At 49.5% G+C, this 20,726-nt stretch overlaps 1 protein-coding gene across 10 annotated transcripts in view; it reads right to left on the bottom strand.

Annotated features, from left to right (window-relative positions):
* The window catches only part of RFX2 (regulatory factor X2), a 97,235-nt gene that overhangs the window by 4,619 nt on the left and 71,890 nt on the right, over positions 1–20,726 (bottom strand). For 9 of the 10 annotated variants that reach the window (XM_079772017.1, XM_079772018.1, XM_079772020.1 and 6 more), the window contains 10 exons: positions 17,081–17,262; positions 16,048–16,167; positions 14,614–14,729; positions 12,780–12,898; positions 12,047–12,159; positions 11,568–11,722; positions 9,083–9,180; positions 7,998–8,147; positions 6,818–7,026; positions 925–1,078 (listed from right to left, as the gene is read on the bottom strand). In XM_079772017.1, coding sequence (XP_079628143.1) covers positions 925–1,078; positions 6,818–7,026; positions 7,998–8,147; positions 9,083–9,180; positions 11,568–11,722; positions 12,047–12,159; positions 12,780–12,898; positions 14,614–14,729; positions 16,048–16,167; positions 17,081–17,262 — 1,416 coding nt within the window. Of the gene's footprint in view, positions 1–924; positions 1,189–6,817; positions 7,027–7,997; positions 8,148–9,082; positions 9,181–11,567; positions 11,723–12,046; positions 12,160–12,779; positions 12,899–14,613; positions 14,730–16,047; positions 16,168–17,080; positions 17,263–20,726 lie in introns of those variants that run through there. The other variant, XM_079772015.1, reaches the window with a different exon arrangement.

Here is a 20,726-nt window from a genome sequence, read left to right as displayed (position 1 = left end):
GGTTCTTACATAAGAAGTAGCTATGATGCTATGTGTCCCCTCTGCCACTTTCTGGGTTGCGTCTGGAAGCTGCTAGAGGGTTGAGGGGGTGCTGACTGCCCAGGCCAGCAAGGAGACAGGGGCTGTAGCCTCTGAATAGCGACAGTGAAGGAATAGCTGGCATTTATCAAGGGCTTATTATGTTCCAAAAGCTGTATAAGTATAACCTCATTTCTTCCTCAAAATAATCCCACATCACCCAGAAATTCCACTCCTGGGTAGATACCCAAAATAACTGAAAATAGATGTTCAAACAAAAACTTGTACGCACGTTTACTGCAGCACAATTCACAATAGCCAAAAGGTGGAAACAACCCAAATGTCCATCAATAGATGAATGGACAAACAAAATGCTGAACATCCACACACTGGAAAGAGCAAAGCCACTAAAAAGAGCAAAGCACTGACACCTACAACATGGGTAAACCTTGAACACATGATGCTCAGTGTGAGAAGCCAGACACCAAAGGCCACATAGTGTGTGATTCCATGTGAAATGTCCAGAACAGGCAAATCCAGAGACAGATTCATGGTTGCCAGGGTCTGGGGAGGAGGATGGGGATGGGGCTTCTCTGGGTGATGGACTATTCTGGAATTAGATAGAGGTAATATTGCACAACACTGTGAATGTACTAAATGTCGCTGAATTGTTCACTTCAAAATGGTTAAAATAGTAAATTCTATGTTATATGTATTTTACCTCAGTGTTTGAGGCCTCATTCAGAGGCAAGGTATCCTGCCCAGAGTGAGAATAAAGAGTAGGCCAAGGAGACAGGATCTGAACCCAGGCCTGCAGGCTCTAGCATTAGAGCTCTTTCCTGCCCACTGTCCACTGTGTCATGCTCAGCAGACTCCCTCACCCCTGCAGGCTTCTCTGGCCCTCACCTCTCCCATCACGGCAATGGGTGTCTCCCCGGTTGCCTTGGCGACACGGTGCTCCACCAGATAGAACATGTACTCATCATACAGCAGGCGGATCAGGTGGAAGGAGCCGAAGCTGGCGGCGCTGCGCAGGGTGAGGTCTCGGATCACCATGGAGCTGGAGGACGGGCAGACAGAGGCTAGGCACCTTTCGGGAGCACGGAGCCCCACCAGGCAGGCGAACCAGGCTTTTCTTCAGCTCTGAGGTCGTCTGGGGACCTCTTAGACCTACAAGGGGCATGCCAGTTGCCAGACCACCCCCATGTCCCAGTGTGACTCAGGTGGGGACAGGCAGATGGGAGGTGAGCAGGAGCAGCGGCTCTAAGAAGAGGCCACTGAGAACATAAAGGTGACAGTCTCTGACAGAAGCCTTAGAGACCACCTTTGGTAAGGAGTCTTTTCAGTGCCATAATGACTCCCCAACAGCAGGCCACCTTTCCCAGCCTCCCCTGTATCCTCCCTCCTCAGTCTGTGGTTTAGGTACCTAAAAACAAGACAGAATTTCAGGGTGTCTTTGCCTCTGGGGTTGGCAAACTAAAGCCCAATCCAGACCAAACCGAGCTTACCAGCCTGTTTTTGTTTTTTTTTAAAAATATATTTTATTGATTTTTAACAGAGAGGAAGGGAGAGGGAAAGAGAGTTAGAAACATCGATGTGAGAGAAACATCTATCAGCTGCCTCTTGCACACTCCCTACTGGGGATGTACCCGCAACCAAGGTACATGCCCTTGACCGGAATCGAACCTGGGACCCTTGAGTCCGCAGGCCGACGCTCTATCCACTGAGCCACACCGGTTAGGGCTACCAGCCTGTTTTTTATACAACCTGAGCACTAAGAATAGCTTTTACATTTTATTTCATTTATTTATTTTTTTAATATTTTATTGATTTTTTACAGAGAGGAAGGGAGTGTGATAGAGAGTTAGAAACATCGATGAGAGAGAAACATCGATCAGCTGCCTCCTGCACACTCCCTACTGGGTATGTGCCCGCAGCCAAGGTACATGCCCTTGACCGGAATCGAACCTGGGACCCTTGAGTCCGAAGGCTGATGCTCTATCCACTGAGCCAAACCAGTTAGGGCAGCTTTTACATTTTAAATGGTTGGGGGAAAAGTTAAAAGAATTATTATTTTGTGACCCATGAAAAGTATCTGAAATTCACGTTTCAGTGTTTATAAATGAAGTTTTATTGGCACACAGCCATGCCTGTTTGTTTACATGTGTGTGCCATGTGCCAATAAAACTATTATTCAAAAATACTTAGTATCGGATTCTTTTAAAAAAAACAAAAATTGACCCCTGATCTCAAGTAACATGGCACCCATCAGAAACCCGGGTCTACAAACACATCTGCCATGTAGTCCCAAACACTCAAATGCCCATTTCAGAGCTCACCTACTCTCAGTTAAGTCTAATCACTATTGTAAGCAATAAAAGAAACGGGCAGGGACAAGACAGGAAGGGAGACACAATGTAAATACAGACTATTACAGTAATTAAATGAGGGGTTATCACACTGGGGTGCTCTGATGCCTTGAGCCTAGTAAGCAAACCAAAATCTAAGCCATGTCAATGTCTGAGAGTGAAACTTAAAACAAGGAGTCACAACTAGTTCCCAAATAAGGCAGCTGCTGGAACTGTAGCCAATCAAATCATGTCCCTGCTTTGCTTCCTCATCTTCCACATAACACCTCGTCCTTGTTCCGGTTGGTGGAGGCGCCTGACATTGGGTTTCACGCTGACCAATTCGAATTGGTATTTGCTCAAATGTTTGGAAATTCTAATGTGTCTCAGTTAAACTTTTAATAGGCGGAAAATGTCCATACTTGTATATTCACAATGGGGCTGCAGGGAGTCATTAAAGACAGCTGATAACATTAGTTTATTTAATCTTTTTGCATCTCTGGGCCAACGTGTAGATGCACTCTGAAGGCAGTTTTGTTTAGCCACAGAAAATGACAGCTGGCTTCAGTTGGTTGTGGCTTCGAGATGGCTTAGGAAGAGTAACCAAGGAAGGAACCCAGGTGGTGACTGTCTGTGTCCAAACTGGCACTTTAGAAAGTAAAGGTCACTTGAAGAACATTCTTGAATGCAAAGGGTGGGCTTTTAAGTGGACAGGGTGAAAGGGCTCAGGGTGTGTGATATGTTTTCTCTTTAGGAGCTTCTTTGGCTCTGTATGGCCAACTCCCCTTAGGTAAATGAAGGGCCATGGACTGCAGGTCCCTGGGAAGGAGGCTCTCGCCCCCTGCTCACCTCTTGCTGCCTCTCCCTCCATTCCCCACCCCAGGAAGCTGAGCTTGGTTTGAGATTGTGCCAGCTCCCCTCTCCTGAAGCTCTTTGTCAGATACAAGGTAACAGGTCTGGACGCTCATGACAACTCAGGCTGTTCAAACAGTTTGTTAGAGGACCCCATATCAACATGCTTCAGGTCTCACCCCCCTCATCTGTGGCCCACCCAGCTCGGTTCCAACCTTCCTTCCCCTGAAACCCCCCCACCTCTTCCTGTGCTGGTATTCTGTACCCCCTGCCCCCAACCTCGGCATCTGGTGCTATGTTTCAGTTCAAGTAGCTTTTCTGAACCATCTCCAGGTATGTTTTGGTTCTCCACACGGGCTGATAGCTTCCTGCAGTAGGAACATTAGCGGAACTCCACCAGGAGAAGCTCAACCTGAGCGTAGTGATCTCACATGAAGCCTGTGCCCATCCCTGTACCATTTTCTGGTGGAGGCTATAGAAATAAGTCCCTTAAGCCCAATAAAATGAAGTCAGGTAGTGTTTCATCCTTATAGCGAAAAGCGCCCATGTCACAGAGGCAACGACCCCTTTCAACTATAGCTGTGTTCTCGTTTTCACATTTCTATATCCTAGGCTCATCCTACTGCTCTTGACTGGTCAGATCAAGACTTTCCCTGAGACACGCCACCACAGGCACTCTGTCTCTGTACCGAGACTCAGAGGTGCACCGCCTTCTTCATCCATCATCTCAATGTTGCTTCACAGTACTTTTTGGCTCAGTCGATGTTCCCTTATGTGACAATGGGGTGTTAAGCTCACAGCTGAGCCAGGCAGTATATTAGGCTCACATTTCCTTCTTCATTCACTCAACCCACATTTCGGGGCTGGGAAAGGTGCAGTGGAAAAAGCAACATCCTGGCTCTTGGGGAGTGTGCTCGATCACAGAGGAGACAGACAACAGATAGGCAAACAGAGGATGAGGTGACAGGTGACTATGAGAAAAAGCAAGGCATGAGCCACAGAGGATGAGCAGGTGCGTGCTTTTACTTAGGGAGGTCTGGGAAGGCTTCTCTGATGATGATCCAACCACATGGCTATCTGGGGAAAGGGTGTTCCAGGCAGAGGAAAGGCAGTGCAAAGACCCTGAGGCTAGAGTAAAGGATAAAGAGGGAGTTGGGAACAGGGAGTTACTGGGAAGTTGGCTGAGAGACCAGTGAAGTTTTATTTATTTATTTTTTATAAGACCCAGATAGTAAATATTTTCAGCTTTGTGGCCACATGGTCACAACTCTGCTAAGGATCCATAAACAATGAGTATGGCCTAGTTTTAATAACAGTTTATGACCAAGTGCTAATAACAGTTTATTTGCACAATCAGGTGAAGGGTGGTCTGACCTGCCAGCTGTAAATCCCTGTTCAGATGGATCACACATGTCCTGAAAGCCTTAGAGTGGCTATCATTTTCCTGGGGTTAACTGATTCCTTCTTCCTTCCCTTTCTTTCTCTCTCTCTCTCTCTCTCTCTCTCTCTCTTTTTCTTTCTCTCCCCCCCCCCCTCTTTAAATATTTTTCCATTGATTTTAGAGAGGAAGGGAGAGGGAGAGAGAGAGAGAAACATCAATGATGAGAATCATTGATCGGCTGCGTCCTGCATGCCCCCTACTGGGGATCGAGCCTGCAACCCTGACATGTGCCCTTAACTGGAACTGACCCTGGGACCCTTCAGTCTGCAGGCTGATTCTCTATCCACTGAGCAAAACCAGCCAGGACAACTGACCCCTTCTTTAAAAATGTTCAATTTCCCATGTATTTATCACTGAGACCAGGATCCCCTGCAGAACTGCTGGGCTGCTGTCAGCAAGCACAGTCCATGTCTTCTGGGAAGTGTCCCTCCTGAAGCCCTGGTTCCCCCGCTCCCTTCTACAAAGGTTAGAATCGCATCTTGGAAATGGTTTTCCTTCAGAATTCTGAAGATACTGCTTTCTCTGTACCCAGACTCACAGGAAGAACTAGATCCTGAATTCTAGTTCAGGCAGAAGACACTGTTCTGGTTCTTAGGCCTTCAGTGCGGCCCGTCGCTGTTTCTTGGACGCCTTTTCGGTTGTCTCCAGCCTGAGAGTCCACAGGGATGCTCCGTGGGGAGGCTGTCATTCATGGTACTGGAAACACGGCGGCTTCTTCAGTTTGGAGACTGGTGTCCTTCAGTTCTGAGACAGCTACTTGATTATGGTTTTATTATTTTCTTCCCCTCCATTTTCCCTCACTTAAAATAATTCCTATCAGTTGGATAGTGAACCTTCTAGATCAAATCCTTTCATTTTTCTTTCATGATTTTTCTCACATTTTTTTCTTTCTCCATATTTTTTCCTCTCTCGTATTTACTTTACGTGATAGTTTATGTGTCAATGTGGCTAGGCTCTAGTGCCCAGTTATTCAATCAAACAGTGGTCCAGGTGTTGCTGTGGAGGTATTTTGTGGCTGTGATTCACATCTATCACCTCTAGACATTAAGTGAAGATTACCTTGATAACATGGGCCTCATCTAATTAGTTGAAAGGCCTTCAGAGCAAAACAGAGGCTTCCCTGAGGGAGAAATCCCACCCGTGGCCTGCAGTGTTGCCTGCCTGAGTTTCCAGCCACTGGCCTGCCCCACAGATTTCACACTTTCAGGCCCTCACAGTTCCTTGAAATAGATCTCTTTATATATAGTATATAATAAAACCCTAATATGCAAATCGACTGGATGGCAGAACGACCAGTTGCTATGATGCGCACTGACCACCAAGGGGCAGACTCTCAATGCAGGAGCTGCCCCTGGTGATCAGTGCACTCCAAAGGGGGAGCACCACTCAGCCAGAAGCCGGGCTCATGGCTGGTGAGTGCAGTGGCGGACAGTCAGGTGGTAAAGAGCGAGGGGTCCTGGACTGCTGAGAGGGTGCAGGCCAGGCTGAACGACACCCCCCTCCCCCCGCACGATTTTCTTGCACCGGGCCTCTAGTTAATATATAATTATTTCTATATTCATACAATTATGATTAACTATAATGTATTTACATATATAATTTAAAATATATGTACCCTCAATATATGTACACCTGACCCTTGCCCAGTACCATTCTGCAGGGACACATGGACTGCAGGGGAACTGACGCTGGTTTCTGGCTCCTGCTTGCACTTGGCAGTGAGTGACTAAAAGCCTGATGGTTGCTCCCCGTCTGGCTCACTGACCTAACTGACCCCCTCACACCACCTCCCAAACCCTTGCCTTCACTCATTGATCTGCCATCGTCTGCTCTCCTGTTCTCCTTGTTCTGGGGATTTATGCCTTTTTACCACTTCCTTTACTGCCACTTTGTAGGGTTTTGTTGGGGAACAGAAATAAACACATGGACTCAAGCTGCTACGTTTCTCCAGAGGATCGATGACGATTTCTGTCTGCGGTAGCCTGCCACCCACTTTAAGGCCACAAGGGGCCTCTGGGCCTGACCCTGGGAGCCAGCCTGAGATGAGGACTACAGGCTGGGCCCTGGTTTGGGCTTTTGGCCACTGAAGGCGGGACAACCTCTGGAGCCCTCCACCCGTGCCCTCCCAGAGTTCTCGGGGAGTTCAAGGGGCACTTACCTATAAAAGGACCATTTCAGCAGGAACTGCCGGGCGGCCTTGGGGAAGCTGGGGCTGCCCGCATGCTGCTTCAGGACCTGCGTGACCACGTTGTCGAGCCAGCTGGCCCACTGGTCCAGGGAGCTCTGCTGCTGCAGGGTCAGCTTGAAGTCCTGCTCCAGCCGCTGCACCACGCTCTCCTTGCACTGGCACACCCACGAGGCTTGCTCCTGCAGGTGCAAGGGCAGTGGGTCAGAACAGAGAGTCAGTGACAGCCCCCCATACCAACGCCATGGGTGAGAGCTCAGGGACCTAGACTGCACCATTTCCTGAGCACCAGCTCCACGTCTGACCTTAGGCCGAGCATGCACCCATCTTCACCCGTGGCCTTTTCCAACTGCAGTCAAGCACCATTAGTACCCACTTTACGGGGACAGAGACAATGGACCAGAGAGGGAAACTGCCCTGGCATATAAGGACTTAAATCCAGGTTTCCCGGACCTACAGCTCCGATTATACCATGTCTTTGGGTTTTATTTTTGAGTGGTCACTCTTGTGAATATGTGTGTGTTTAATGGGTTAACCCAGGGCCTGAACTAGACATAAATACAGTAGCAGGATCCATTTACTGACAGCCTGAACTTTTCTAGGCCCAAAGAAAGAACTCTGAATGTGGCAATAGGAAGGCACATTTTTAAAAATATATATATTTTATTGACTTTTTACAGAGAGGAAGAGAGAGGGATAGAGAGTTAGAAACATCGATGAGAGAGAAACATCAATCAGCTGCCTCCTGCACAACCCCTACTGGGGATGTGCCCGCAACCAAGGTACATGCCCTTGACCGGAATTGAACCCGGGACCTTTGAGTCCGCAGGCCGACGCTCTATCCACTGAGCCAAACCGGTTTCGGCAACACATTTTTAAAGAAAATGAATGGAGGTGATGGTCACAACTCCGAGAGGCTGAGATATCCTGAAGTGGAGACCTATGGTCCTTGGGTGGGCCGACCCTGAATCAAGTTCATGGAGCAGAAATGTGCGCTGGGTGTGCTATGGGCTGCAGACTGAGGGCTTATGCATTTTTCTAAAGGGTGGAAGGCTAGGCCAGAGGGGTTGGGGTCATGCGCACATTGTCCCTGCTTTGCAGTCTGGTCCTGGAGCCCTATCCAGGCTGTGGGGACCCATGTGGGGAAAGTCACCTGCACGTTGGCAAAGTCCACGCGGTTGAGGTCGCTGAGCATCTGGTTGATCTGGGAAGTGTTCTGAAGCACGGCCCGGGCCGCCTGTGCCAGGTGATTGAGGGATGTGTATCTCCGCAGGGTCTGGGCGAAGGCACTAACCACGCTGACCTGTGGCCAAAGATGGCATGAGAGGGTGAGCTGCACACATGCAATGCACGTAGGGAAAGCCTATTCTCTCTTCTCCTTGGAGGGCGTGGACTCAGGGACAGTTCAGGGGCAGGAAAGAGGGATGCACCCTTGTGACAGTCTCAAGAACCTGAAGAGTGAGAATCAGTGGACACAGACGTCACCAACACATCACGTGGCACCTATAGTAGACAGTGTGGCATCAGTGGGTTAGAACTCAATTCTATCAGCTCTCTGGAGTGGTTGGTGAAAATGCTGGTTCCTGGGCCTGCTGGGTCAGACTCTGTGGGGTGGCCTTGGGATCTGTGATTTACTGACTACCTAGGTGGTTCTTTTGCTCCCTGGAGTTGCAGTATCACCGGCCTAACAGCAATTCCTGACTATAGGCAGGCAGACCAGATGCCCAAAATCTGGCCTCCTCTATACATGGCAACTCTAAGAAATGTGTGCAAGAACAATTGCAAGAAGTTATTCTCTTTTTCCTGTGCAGGCCAAATATCCACATTTAAATTCTGATTTGTGGCCAAGACTAATGTAATAAGGATACAGCAAGGAGATTAAATTTTGTCTTTTCACGAGCATAGAAATATTCAATCTGTTGTGAGCTGACCCAAATGTGCCACATCAAATGGCATCTTTGTCGAGCCCCTCCCTGCCACTACCTATCCTACATCAGCAGCATCTTCAGGACTTCCTGAAGGGACCACTGATCCTCAGGACACACAGGAGCGACCGGCTATCCCTAGGGCCCAGCAGTCAAGTTCTCCCAGAGCAGAGGGAGAGGAGCCCCTCCTCTGAGCTACTCCCGGCCCCCTCCCATTACAGCACAGCTGGGCCCAAGGGGTCCCCAGGCCCATGGCCTCTGCTTCTGGTCACCAGTGTGGTCTGAAGGCCCAGACCCCATTCCTAGGAGTTACCTTAGTCTGGATAACCTGTTGTGGGAAGTCACTCATGGCGTTTGTCAACCAGCCTTCCAAGCTCTTGGCAAAGTTACGAATGGCCTGTGTCAAGGTGCCTGGGAGATCGAAACACGATATTAACAGTGAGAAAGGCAGAGCCTCGCCCCTCAGGATCAGCCATGCGTAAGAGATGCAAATGTAATGAAAGTTACCACCAAAAGCAACACAGAGGAAAAGAGAACAAGGGAGTAGCACAGGCATGGGGGATAATTTGGGACACTTAGTGAGCGGAGCCTGGAGTAAGAATTAGGGCTGTCCAGACCATTCATCTCTGTTCACCTGTCTACACTAAGGGTTCTCACCCAGGCTGACCCTGCCCCCTGGGGGACATATGTGGTTCTCATGACTAGGAGTTCTCTTGGCCTTGAGCGGGTGGGGGCTAGGGATGCTGCTCAACACCCCACAGTGCCCAGGACGATCCCACAGAGAGTGACCTGGCACAGTGTAAGCACTGCTGAAACGGAGACCCTGATACACATGCATGTAAATATATTCTATCAACTTCTAAAGTTACTTTGAGATGGGTTACAGTAAGAAGGAAATAATAGGACTCTTTAAAAATACAAATAAAAAAATCCCCCAATGTAAAAGCAAATCTACCCCAAATTCAAACCTTAATATAGACTTACTGCACACTATACTTAACAGTTGTTGGGCAGGCAAGACCATAGGATAAATGCAATCATTATGCTGTTTACCATTTTCTTGCACAAAAGCAGCAGACCAGTTCAAGAAAGACCGGGGGTTTCCAAGCACTGACATAAATGTGCATAGGTCACCTGCCAAGTGTAACCTGTGGTGTCTGCTGGAGGCGTTAAGAGCGAGGCCTCCCATTTGACCCAGTGATCCCACTTCTAGGAATATATCCCAAGAAACTAGAAACACCAATCAGAAAGGATATATGCACCCCTATGTTCATAGCAGCACAATATACAATAGCTAAGATTTGGAAACAGCCTAAGTGCCCATCAGCAGATGAGTGGATTAAAAAACTGTGGTACATCTACACAATGGAATACTATACTGCTGTAAAAAGGAAGGAACTCCTAACATTTGCAACAGCATGGATGGCCCCGGAGAGCATTACGCTAAGCAAAATAAGCCAGTCAGAGAAAGATAAATATCACATGATCTCACTCATTTGTGGAATATAATGAACAACATAAACTGATGAACAAAAACAGATCCAGAGACAGAGAAGCATTGATCAGACCGTCAAACCTCAGAGGGAAGGTAGGGGAGGGTGGGGGTCAGGGGGAGAGATCAACCAAATGACTTGTGTGCATGCATATAAGCATAACCAATGGACACAGACACCAGGGGAGTGAGGGATGAGCAGGGGGATGAGGCGCAAAGTGGGGATAAGGACACATATGTAATACTTTAACCAATAAAAAAAAAGAGTGAGGCCTCAGCCTTGACCAGTATGCTCGCTCAGTGGTTAGAGCATTGGCCTGAACACCAAAGGGTTGTGGGTTCAATTCCCGGTCAAGGGCAGATACCTGGGTGGCAGGTTCACTCCCCACCGCTAGTCAGAGTGCGTGCAGGAGGCAACCAGTTTGTCTCTCTCTCACATCAATGTGTCTGTCTGTCTGTCTCTTTCTCCCCCCTTTCCCTTCCGCCTTTCCACTCTCTCTGAAAAAGCAATGGAAAAAATATCCTCTGGTGAGGATTAAAAAAAAAAAAAAAAGAAGGAGGTCTCAAGTACCCACCTTGCTCACCCTTCACTTGGGATGATGCCGGGAGCCCACAGGAAAGTCTGGATGTCAGGGGCTGGCACAACAGTGCCCCTGGTGGTGGACATTGTCACCACCACCAGAGGCCTGGCAGGCAGTTCCCAGTCAGTTCCCTGGGAAGGTCCATGTCAGCCCCAATGGGTATAGCCAGCGAGGCCCATGATTTCATTTTTTTTTTTCCTCCTTTCCTAAATTAAAGATGCTGGAATCTGGAGAAAATTCTATAGAATCCACCTTTTGGTGCTAAAGAATCACAGGTTTGGGAGGAAGCTGAGCTCAGCCTCATATCAACTTGGGGGAAGTGGGATAAAACCGGATTCAGACTATCCCTAGGGCTTTCAGCAAATGCAGCAGCCTGGAGGGTATGGATGTCCTGAGACTTGGGCCCCACAGTCTAGAACTCCTTTGGGGACATCAGAGACCCAGAAGCCCACAGCGTTGGGCAGTAGCATGAAGCCCTAAGCCCAGCCCAGACTAGGTGGGCAGTGACCTGAGGGTGGGCAGCCCTCACCAGAGCCATAAGGCCCTCCCTCCTTCTCTCCCTGGGGTCAATGATAAGGAAAACATGCAGGCAAGGGTGAGCATCTTTCCAGGGTGACTAAGCTGCTGCTCTCACTGATTCTGTGTCCCAGTCTGAGCTGGACCTGACAGGGTGGCTGCAGGGGTGCAGAGGAGAAAGGAGAAAGGCAGGTGAGCAAGCTGCTTACTGGGTACTGGCCGAAGCACGTCGGGGATGAGGACCTCCACCAGGGCCTGGTAGAGGATGTGGTCACAGTTCCTCATCCACTTAAGGATGGGGTCACATTTACACAGAGACACCAGCTTGTCCTTTGGAAGGATGGTGGCTTCGGGAATCTCATCACTGTGGGGGAATGGGGGAGATGAGGTGAGCCGAGGCCTGGAGACCACCCCACAGGGGTCATGCTGTCCACCCGCCGCCTATAGCTGAGATAATGACATTTCCCACTGTGGCTACTGCTGACTTCTCATTGGGATGGCATATGGTCACCAATAAAACACTCACTTGAAATATGTGAATGGGCAATGCAAATTACAAATCAACTGTCAGAAGTATAAAAACAACATGTAATTATGGGGGAGCGCCAATTCTTGGAAAGTTGACGCATTTGTCTGTGGGTCGCAGTGTGGATGTCATCGCGCCTGTCTGGGGGAACAACCACAGCACCTGGCTGGTAGAGAGGCGGGGCCGTCGCTGGAGGAGGCTTTAGCATTCCAGAAGGAAAGCCACAGCTTCTCGATGTAGTGGAACTGGAGGTTCATCACGACATCTAAAGTTGCCTGGAAGTAAAATTGGCCCGTTAGACACATGAATGTGGGTGTTCAAAAGGGTGTGGATCGCTCTAGCTGGTTTGGCTCAGTGAATAGAGCATCGGCTTGCGGACTGAAGGGTCCCAGGCTCGATTCTGGTCAAGGGCACATGCCCAGGTTGCGGGCTCCATCCCCAGTAGGGGGCATGCAGGAGGCAGTCAATCAAAGATTATCATTGATGTTTCTATCTCTCCCTCTCCCTTCCTGTCTGAAATCAATAAAAAAAAAATTTTTTTTTTAAAGTAAGGGTGTGGATCACATGTCATCAGGACATTCTAAGCAGTCAGTGGTGATTCAGGCTGTGGGGGAGGGGGTCTTTTGAAAGCAGAGAGAGACCACAGTGGAGATGGAAATGGACAAAGGGGCACTGTCCAGGGGGCAAAGATTCTATCTGCTCCTTGGCTAGAGGGAGCAGGGGCCGCTCTGGGTCCTCTGTGTTGTCAGGGACACCTGGGGATGTCTGAGGATTTGATAGTCCTGGGGAGGTACACTGGCTCTGCACCCAGGCCCTGGGGGCACCGAGGTTCCCACTGAATCCCCACAGCCCAGGTGTGGGCTCTTCCCCGGGGCCACCTGGAGGGGGCAGTCACCTCACAGTGCCGCCGATAGGCCAGCTGCAGGGCCTTGACGTCTTGAAGTGTGATGCTCTCCTGCAGCAAGACGCTGCCCAGGTCAGGCGCTGGGAAGTCCGGGAAGACGTGGGAGACATCTGGGGGGGACGGAAACGGGGTCATCAGCAGACCTGCAGAAGGTCCACAAGCCGAAGACGGGCTGGGCGTCCCGTGTGCTGGGGGATGCTGTCCAGAAGTGGTGACCACCTGACAACCCTGGGCGGCATCCTGGCTTCCCTGAGCAGTTACACAGCTTTTGTACGCTTCAGTTTTCTCAGGTACAGAATGGGGACAGCAGCATCACCTCCAAGCAACATGAAATATGCTGAGACAAGACAAAGCACTGCGCCAGGGCCCAGACACAGTGAGTGCTCTCATCACCCCAACAGGCGAGCCAGCCAGAGCAGTGCCTCTAGGGACAAGGCTGGCTCTGTGGTGACCTCCCGGGCCTGACAACCTCTCCAGAAGACCCAACACAGGAGGGCTCTGTTCAGGCTCAAGAAATACATTAAAAATACACCAGCCACTGATGTCTCAGTGTGTATGCTTGACACTGATCCCAGTGACCCTCCCTGGGCATGTCCCCGTGGCAGGCTCTTAGTTAGGATGCAATCCCAAGAAAGCAGTGGGGCCACTTGGGTGGGTGGGTGGGTGGGTGGGTGGGGAAACGGTCTCTCCCACAGTTCCCAGGGAAGAGGGCTAGGCAGCCCTTCGTGAGGGCACCGCGAGGGGAGAAATCCAGTTTTTTAGGGATCTTGAGCATCCAGTTAAGCAAGGAGAACCCAAGAGGACAGCCAAATCCTGCTGCTGCCCTGAGCCGACAGGTTTTAAAATAGGACATCTAGCTCAGCCGGTGTGGCTCGGCTAGTTGGGAGTATCGTCCCGTACACCAAAAGGTATCGAGTTCGATCCCTGGTCAGGGCACATATCCAGGTTGCAGATTTGATCCCTGGTTAGCAACTGATCAATGTTTCTCTCTCACATCGATGTTTCTCTTTCTCTCTTCCCCCCTCTAAAATCAATAAACAAACAAACATATCCTCATGTGAGGATTAAAAAATAAAATAGGACATCTAGTCTTCTCTCTGATGGGCATTTAATTTTATTTAGTTTGTTTTTTTGTTAATCCTCACCCGAGGATATTTTTTCCATTGATTTTTTTTTTTTTTAAGAGAGAATAAAAGGGAGGGAGAGAGGAGGAAGGAAGAGGGAAAGAGAAAGAGAAAGAGAGAAACATCAATCTGAGATTGGGAAACATTGGCTCCCACACATGTCCGGGGATCAAACCTGCAATCCAGGTACAGTTTCTTGACCAGGAATCAAACCCTCGACCCTCTGTGCACAGGCCGATGTTCTAAGCACAGCCACACTGGTCAAGGATATTTATTTATTTATTGATGGTCATTTTATACATTAATTTTGGGGACATATGCTGATTGTTCTAAAATCTTAGGGATGCCACAAGGAAGGTTTATCTAAAACTTTCTATGTAACAAAAAAGGTGTCAGGCTCTGCCGGGTAGCTCAGTTGGCTGGATCATTGTCCAGATATGCCAAGGTTGGGAGTTTGATCCCTAGTCAGGGTATGTACAAGAATCAACCAATGAATAAGTGGAACAACAACAACAAAAATCAATGTATCTCTCTCAAATAAAAAGAAATTTATAAAAAAGAAAAGGTGTCACACAAGAAAACTGTTTAATGCACCCCTTTAGGTGCTGTTGGTGCCGAAACCCACAAGCACCCAGAAGTGCTGAGGAGATCGGAGCTTTCACAGCAGGCCCTGTACCCAGGGTGGGGGTGTCACTACTCACCTATGTATTGCTGGTGGTGCTGGCTCTGGGCGGCCATGGCCTGCTCTGGCGTGCTATGTAGGCTGCTGTGCGAGCCATTGTCCCCAGGGCTGTCCGACTTTTGGACTGGCCGGTACCTGGGTAGAAAACACACGTGCTACCATGAGGTCCCAGCAACACTGCCTAGAAGGGGCCTGAGGAGCACAGGGCTAAACAGGGCACAATTGGTGTGTGTGTGTATAATCTATAATAAAATCGTAATATGCTAATTAGATCGGACAGACGAATGACCTTCCGGACATCCTTCCGGATGAAGCCGCAGCAGCGGGGACCGAGGCAGAGGCAGTTAGGGGTGATCAGGCAGGCAGGCAGAATGGTTAGGGGCGATCAGGCAGGCAGGCAGGCAGGCTAGTGGTTAGGAGTCAGCAGTCTCAGATTGCAAGAGGGATGTCCGACTGTCGGTTTAGACCCGATCCCGCAGGGGGTCCCGGATTGTGAGAGGATGCAGGCTGGGCTGAGGGAGCTTCTCCCCCACACACACCCCCTCATGATTTTCGTGCACCGGGCCTCTAGTTTTAAAATAATTGTGGTCAAATATACATAACAAAATGTACCACCTTAATACTTTTTAAGTGTATAGCTCAGTGACATTAAGTACATTCACATAGTTGTACAACCATCACCACCATCCCCCTCCAGAACTTTCTATCTTTCCAAACTAAAACTATGTCCCCATTAAACACTAACCCATCCCTGCCCTTCCCCAGCTCCTGGCTCCTACCATCTACTTTCTCTCTCTGTGGATCTGACTCTTCTAGGGACCTCCTATGTCTGGACCTCCTACAATATTTGTCCTTTTGTGTCTGGCTTCTCTCACTGAGCATAATATCCTCCAGGTTCATCCCTATTGTCATGTGTCAGATGTCCTTTCTCTTTATGGCTGAATCCTATTCTATTGCATATATACCGGTATGTATATTACATTTTAATGATCCATTCATCTGCTGTTGGAGTCATTGATTTATTGGGGTCATCAACTGAAACTTTATTGGGGTCATCGACTGGAACAAAGGTGCCACTCTGGCGGGGGATGTGGATAGTGGGGAGGCTGTGCGTGTGTGAGGCAGGAAGTATATGTATCTTTCACTCAATTTTGCTGTGACCTAACACCACTCTAAAAAATAATGTCTATTTTTTTAAAAAAGAGAACACTCCGTCATTTCTGTTAGCTTGAGGTTGCATCCTGCTGGCCTCCCTTCATGTCAGTGGAGGTGAATGTCTTGACTCTCCCAGGACACTGGAGACTGAGGTTAATGAGCTTGTTTCCTCCACTGCAGAATGGGAGTCCCCTCATACGAATGTATTTAATGTTTGAGAAACATCCTCCCAGTGTTCTCCCTAGAAAAACCCAGGCCCTGTCCCCTTCCTCAGGCCAGACTCAACCCGGTAACTCACCTCGGTTTCTGATGCACAGGCTGCTGCCGCATGGCCATGTACTGGGTGTCCTCCTGCAGCCGGTTCAGGGGCGAGTCCGGCTTTAGACGGATCCCATAGTAATGATATTTTGAGTTGCCCCTAGAAACCAAGCACCCGAGGTCAGCTCGTCCTAAAGGACAGGGGGTGCTCTGTTTTGGCACCTGCACTTTGGGCCCTTGGGTTCAGTGTTTTCTGGACCTTGTGGGAAATGCTTACAAGCTGCCCCGTGGCCAGAGATGTTTAGAAAATTCTGCACACTACCTCCCCCTCTGGGAGGTTCCCCTCTTGTACTTTAGTATGATAAAAGCTCTGAGAAGTCCTGCAGTCAGAAAACCAGTTCCGTAGCTATGTGCTGTAAAGATATTCTCTGTCAAGGATCAAAGTGGCAGAGGACAAGAGAAGACTTGCCTGTTCTCTTGGCCAGGATGCTGGCTTCTGAGAGGGCATGAATGTTCCCTGCCACCCACTTCTATACGACTTCACTGAAAGCAAGTGCTAGGCCTGTCACTGATCACGGCCACATGATCTCTAGGTCACTCACTTTAAGGAGACTGTGGCCACTTTTTTTCTAGTGAGAGGCGTGTTCGCGTTATTGTCTGGTGAAGTCTGACACATGAGATTCCCTGGCAGCTATAGGCCAAGGGCAGGCCATGGTAGGTTGGTCCAAGTATAGCGAAAGGCATCAAGAAATAGTAAATCCAACTCCATTAGATAATCCCGAGGCAGCTTTTAAAAAACCTAATATTATGAAAAATTTCAAACAAAGAGAGAGCTGAAGCGAACCCCTGTGTCCTGTCACCTGAAGAGAACTGAACCACAGCCCGCACCCTGGCCCTGGCCAGGCCAATGCTGCCACCAATTTGGGGCAGCTCCAAGTCCACCCAGAGGCATGTCAGTCAGGAAGTGTGGGCAGGAGGAGGAAGCCCACTGTTCTCCAAAAGCTTGATTTCTATATAAAGAAAGAGGAAGAACGGGTGGATGTGCGGGCTGTCAGACACCCCCTTCTACCCACCTGGTACCCAGCCGCCGCGTCCTCAGGCCCATAAACACGGAGCGAATCAGTTTCCCAAAAGAGGCGGCATTCACAGGGTCCAGCTTGTGCTCCTGGCAGTGCCGAAGGTAATGGTTATAAAGAGAACTTCGGGGGAGACTGACGCCTTCAGCAGTTTCGTAATTATCTAACAGCCACTGGAGCTGGAGAAAGAGACACAGTCCTGACTGTCAGATTCCCCTAACACCAAAATGCTAACCACATGCTTTCCCTTCACTTCACATGGTGAGGAAATTCACTGCTACTGTCATGGATTTGGATTCAAAAGATTCTGGGCATGTTACTTAGTAGCTTCTTTTCACCTGCTTCTTTATTCCTTCAATTTTCATTCTCCTTGACTTGAGAAAAATATGCATGGATGGAGACCTCATACAATTTGTCCTTATAATCATTTAAACATGCACACGCCCCCGACGCTTAAACACCCAATGTCTCCTAAACCCATGGGAACAAAGATCAATTCTGATGACGAGAAAGAGGCAGATTCAAGAAAACTCAGGGGCCCGTGAGCACCATGCCCTGCACTGGCCAGTTGTCCATGGAGACGGACTAATATCTCCTGCAGGTCCTGACCGAGCGGAGCATAGATGAAAACTGCAGGAAATACCTATGAGGCTATGTGCCGGACTTTGTGCTCAGGCCAAGGCAGGAAAAAGAATCAAAAGTTGAAGTTGCTGCCCCCAAAGGTCACTAGTGTTGGACAGGCAGGAGCCGCCCTTGTAGAAAGCTAAGTCCCCACATGGGGCAACACGACTGCCTGGGAGCCCCAAGCACAATGCCCCCAAAGCTGTAGTTTGATTCTGGCTTCCACTGCTGTGTGAGTACAGAAGGCCTTTATCACGCACGGGCTTTGGGGACAGGCAGGAGCCACGTGCACAGGAACCAGCCTGAGGCAGGATCCTGTGAAGGATCCAGGATCACTGTGGGAGGTAAGGGTCTATCTAAGCTGCCACCTCTGTCCAGACAACCCCACTGACAACGATGGTGGATGGGGCAGGAGCCACGTGATGACACTGGTCCTGGGCTAGAGGGCGGGCATACTGCGTGGGTGGTGGGCTGGAAGGGGCACTGCACCAGGGGTCCTGAGTGAGGAAGGCTAATATCTGGCCCACTGTTCAATACCTGGCCCATTACCGAAGGTAATGGTTAGAAAGAGAACTTCGGGGGAGACCGACTCATATGTAAAGAGAAAGGTTTGGGAAATATGATTCCATTCCCCCAACTCCATGGTATTTAAATTGAAAGTAGACTTCTCTGTTTGGGTGATTCTGTTGAGCTGACATCAAGGTCATCATGAGATTAAAAATGCAGTTATCTTCCTTCAAGTAGAAGTGACTACAGGGAGAACTGAAACTACTCTCCAAAAGAATAGTTGGTTACACTTCCTCTCTCTTTGGCATTGAGAAGTTACCATGAAGGGAAACTGATTTGAGGGGCAAATGAGTAAAGACATGAAGAAGTTGGGGGAGGGAGCCATTGGGGAAGTGTCTCAGGCAAAGGAACAGCCCATTCAAAGGCCCTGAGGCAGGACTGTGCCTGGGTGTTGGAGGAACAGTGAGGAGGTCTGTGTGGCTGGAGCTGAGTGAGCAAGGAGGAGAGAGGGAGGAGTTGAGAGCAGGGAAGGGATGGAGAGGTCCTGCAAGGCCATTCCGTGAACTTGGCTTCTACTTGGAGGGCAATGGGGGCCCTGCAGGCTTCTGAGCAGAGAGGTGCAAGGATCTGACTTAGGTTTTAGTAGGATCACTCTGGTGGCTGGCATGAGAAGGGCCTGGGAGCAGAGGGTTGGCTCGACAATCCATGGGAGATATGGTGTGTGTGTGTGTGTGGCCATAGTGGTAGAAGTGGGAGAAGTGTCTGATTGTGGATGGTTCTGAAGGTGACGTCAAGGAGCATCAGGAGGTGAGGTGCAGGAGGAGGCGTAAGGCAAAGTTGAGCACTGGAAGTACTTGGTGAGCAGGGACAATGGTGAGAGGAGGAGGGGTGAGGGGGGTGTCAGGGCTCAGCTCTGGACACTAAAATGTGGAGTTGGGAGAGGGGTCCAGGCAGATGCCCTGCAGGAAAACAACCTGTCCTGACAGCAGCAGGGATGGGGTCAGCAAGGCAGGGAGGGTGAGTCAGGAATAGTGAAGAAATAATGGTCCTGTCAAGACCACTGCTAGGCATTTGCCACAATAATTTGGAACAACTTCTGGACAAGGGATCCATCCCATGAAGCTGCCACTCTAGCCAAGCCCCATCTTAGTCTGAAGGTGACAGCTTTGTCATTATACCGGCCTGTGGTTGGCCATCAACTAAAGGCTAAAGGATCTTTGACAATTTGTGTGTTTTTTTAAATTAAAAAGTCATATAGGCCCTAGCCAGTTTGACTCAGTGGAAAGATGGTCCTCGGACTAAAAGGTCTCAGGTTTAATTCCAGTCAAGAGCATTAAGTACCTGGGTTGCAGGCTCGATCTTAGGCCCTGGTAGGGGTGAGTGTGGGCGGCAACCAATCGATGTGTCTCTCTCATATTGATGTTTCTCTCTCTCCCCCTCCCTTCCACTCTCTCTAAAAATCAATGGGGAAAAAAAAATATATATATATATATATATAATCTGGTGAAGATTAACTACAAAGACATCATATAATCTGAATACAATTAATAAAAGCAGGGTTTGGAAATAAGAGTTCATTTTAGTAGACAGTGGCTGCCGCCCCATAACAGTGACTTGGTGAACATGTGTGGGGTTCTTGGGTCAGTGAGTGCCAGGGCAGGGGGGTAGGGAGCTTCTAACACAGTGATCTGGGAGACAGTAGGGTGGTGGTTCTGGGAGAAGCCTGGCACCTCCAATGCTCTTGATGGGGGACCCTGACTGAGGCCAGGCATGTAAGTTGGAGGCCACAGTGACAACAAGGGGTGAAGGTGTTTTCATCCCCAGCACCATCTTCATCACCTCCTTCCTCTGAAACAGCTATCCCTTGTTTTCATGCCACCAAATCACAGCCACCCCTATTTTAGAGACTGCTCACTTGAGGCCTCCTTCCTGTGGGATTTCCACTTTAGGCTGTAAGGTTCCTTCAACCTGCAGACCCCTAGGTCTGAGCCCCCAAGGGCAGCATGGGAAGCTCTGGGGGGACCCTGACATCGGCTGGATCTGGAACATGCTGTCCCGCCCTCCTGGGCTCTAGGCATCACCACCTGCACCCACCCCAAGACGGCGCATGGGAAGGACACAGTAGTAGTTTCAGAGGTAAACCTCTGCCCTGGCTTCCTGGGAAGACTGGTTTGTGTAGGCGGGTTTTCTCACACCACCGAGCTCCTGCCCTCACAGTCCAAGCTCTTGTTCCTTTTGCTCCCACAGCCCCAATGCTGGGGGACACTGTGACAGCCCCTTGCCCCCCAGCCAGGCTCATCTGCTCTGGATTGGGCTGGCAAAGGATTGGGGATTGTGGCCCCTGTCGCCAATACTAAAGCGATTTTAGATGTAGGCAGCCGTGGTGACAACTATCACAAGTGAGCGTAGCCAGCTGGCCAGAGGGCAGGCTCAGCCAGCTGAGACTATGACAGGTGTCAACAGGACACACTGCCCATCTCTTTACCCCTTCCTCCCGCTCTCACATCTGCAAGGA

Source organism: Cnephaeus nilssonii (genome assembly GCF_951640355.1).
Source record: "Cnephaeus nilssonii genome assembly, chromosome: 5".
In the NCBI taxonomy this organism is placed as follows: Eukaryota; Metazoa; Chordata; class Mammalia; order Chiroptera; family Vespertilionidae; genus Cnephaeus; species Cnephaeus nilssonii.
The sequence above is the reverse complement of the archived record's forward strand: the minus strand, read 5'-3'. Positions and strand labels throughout refer to the sequence as shown.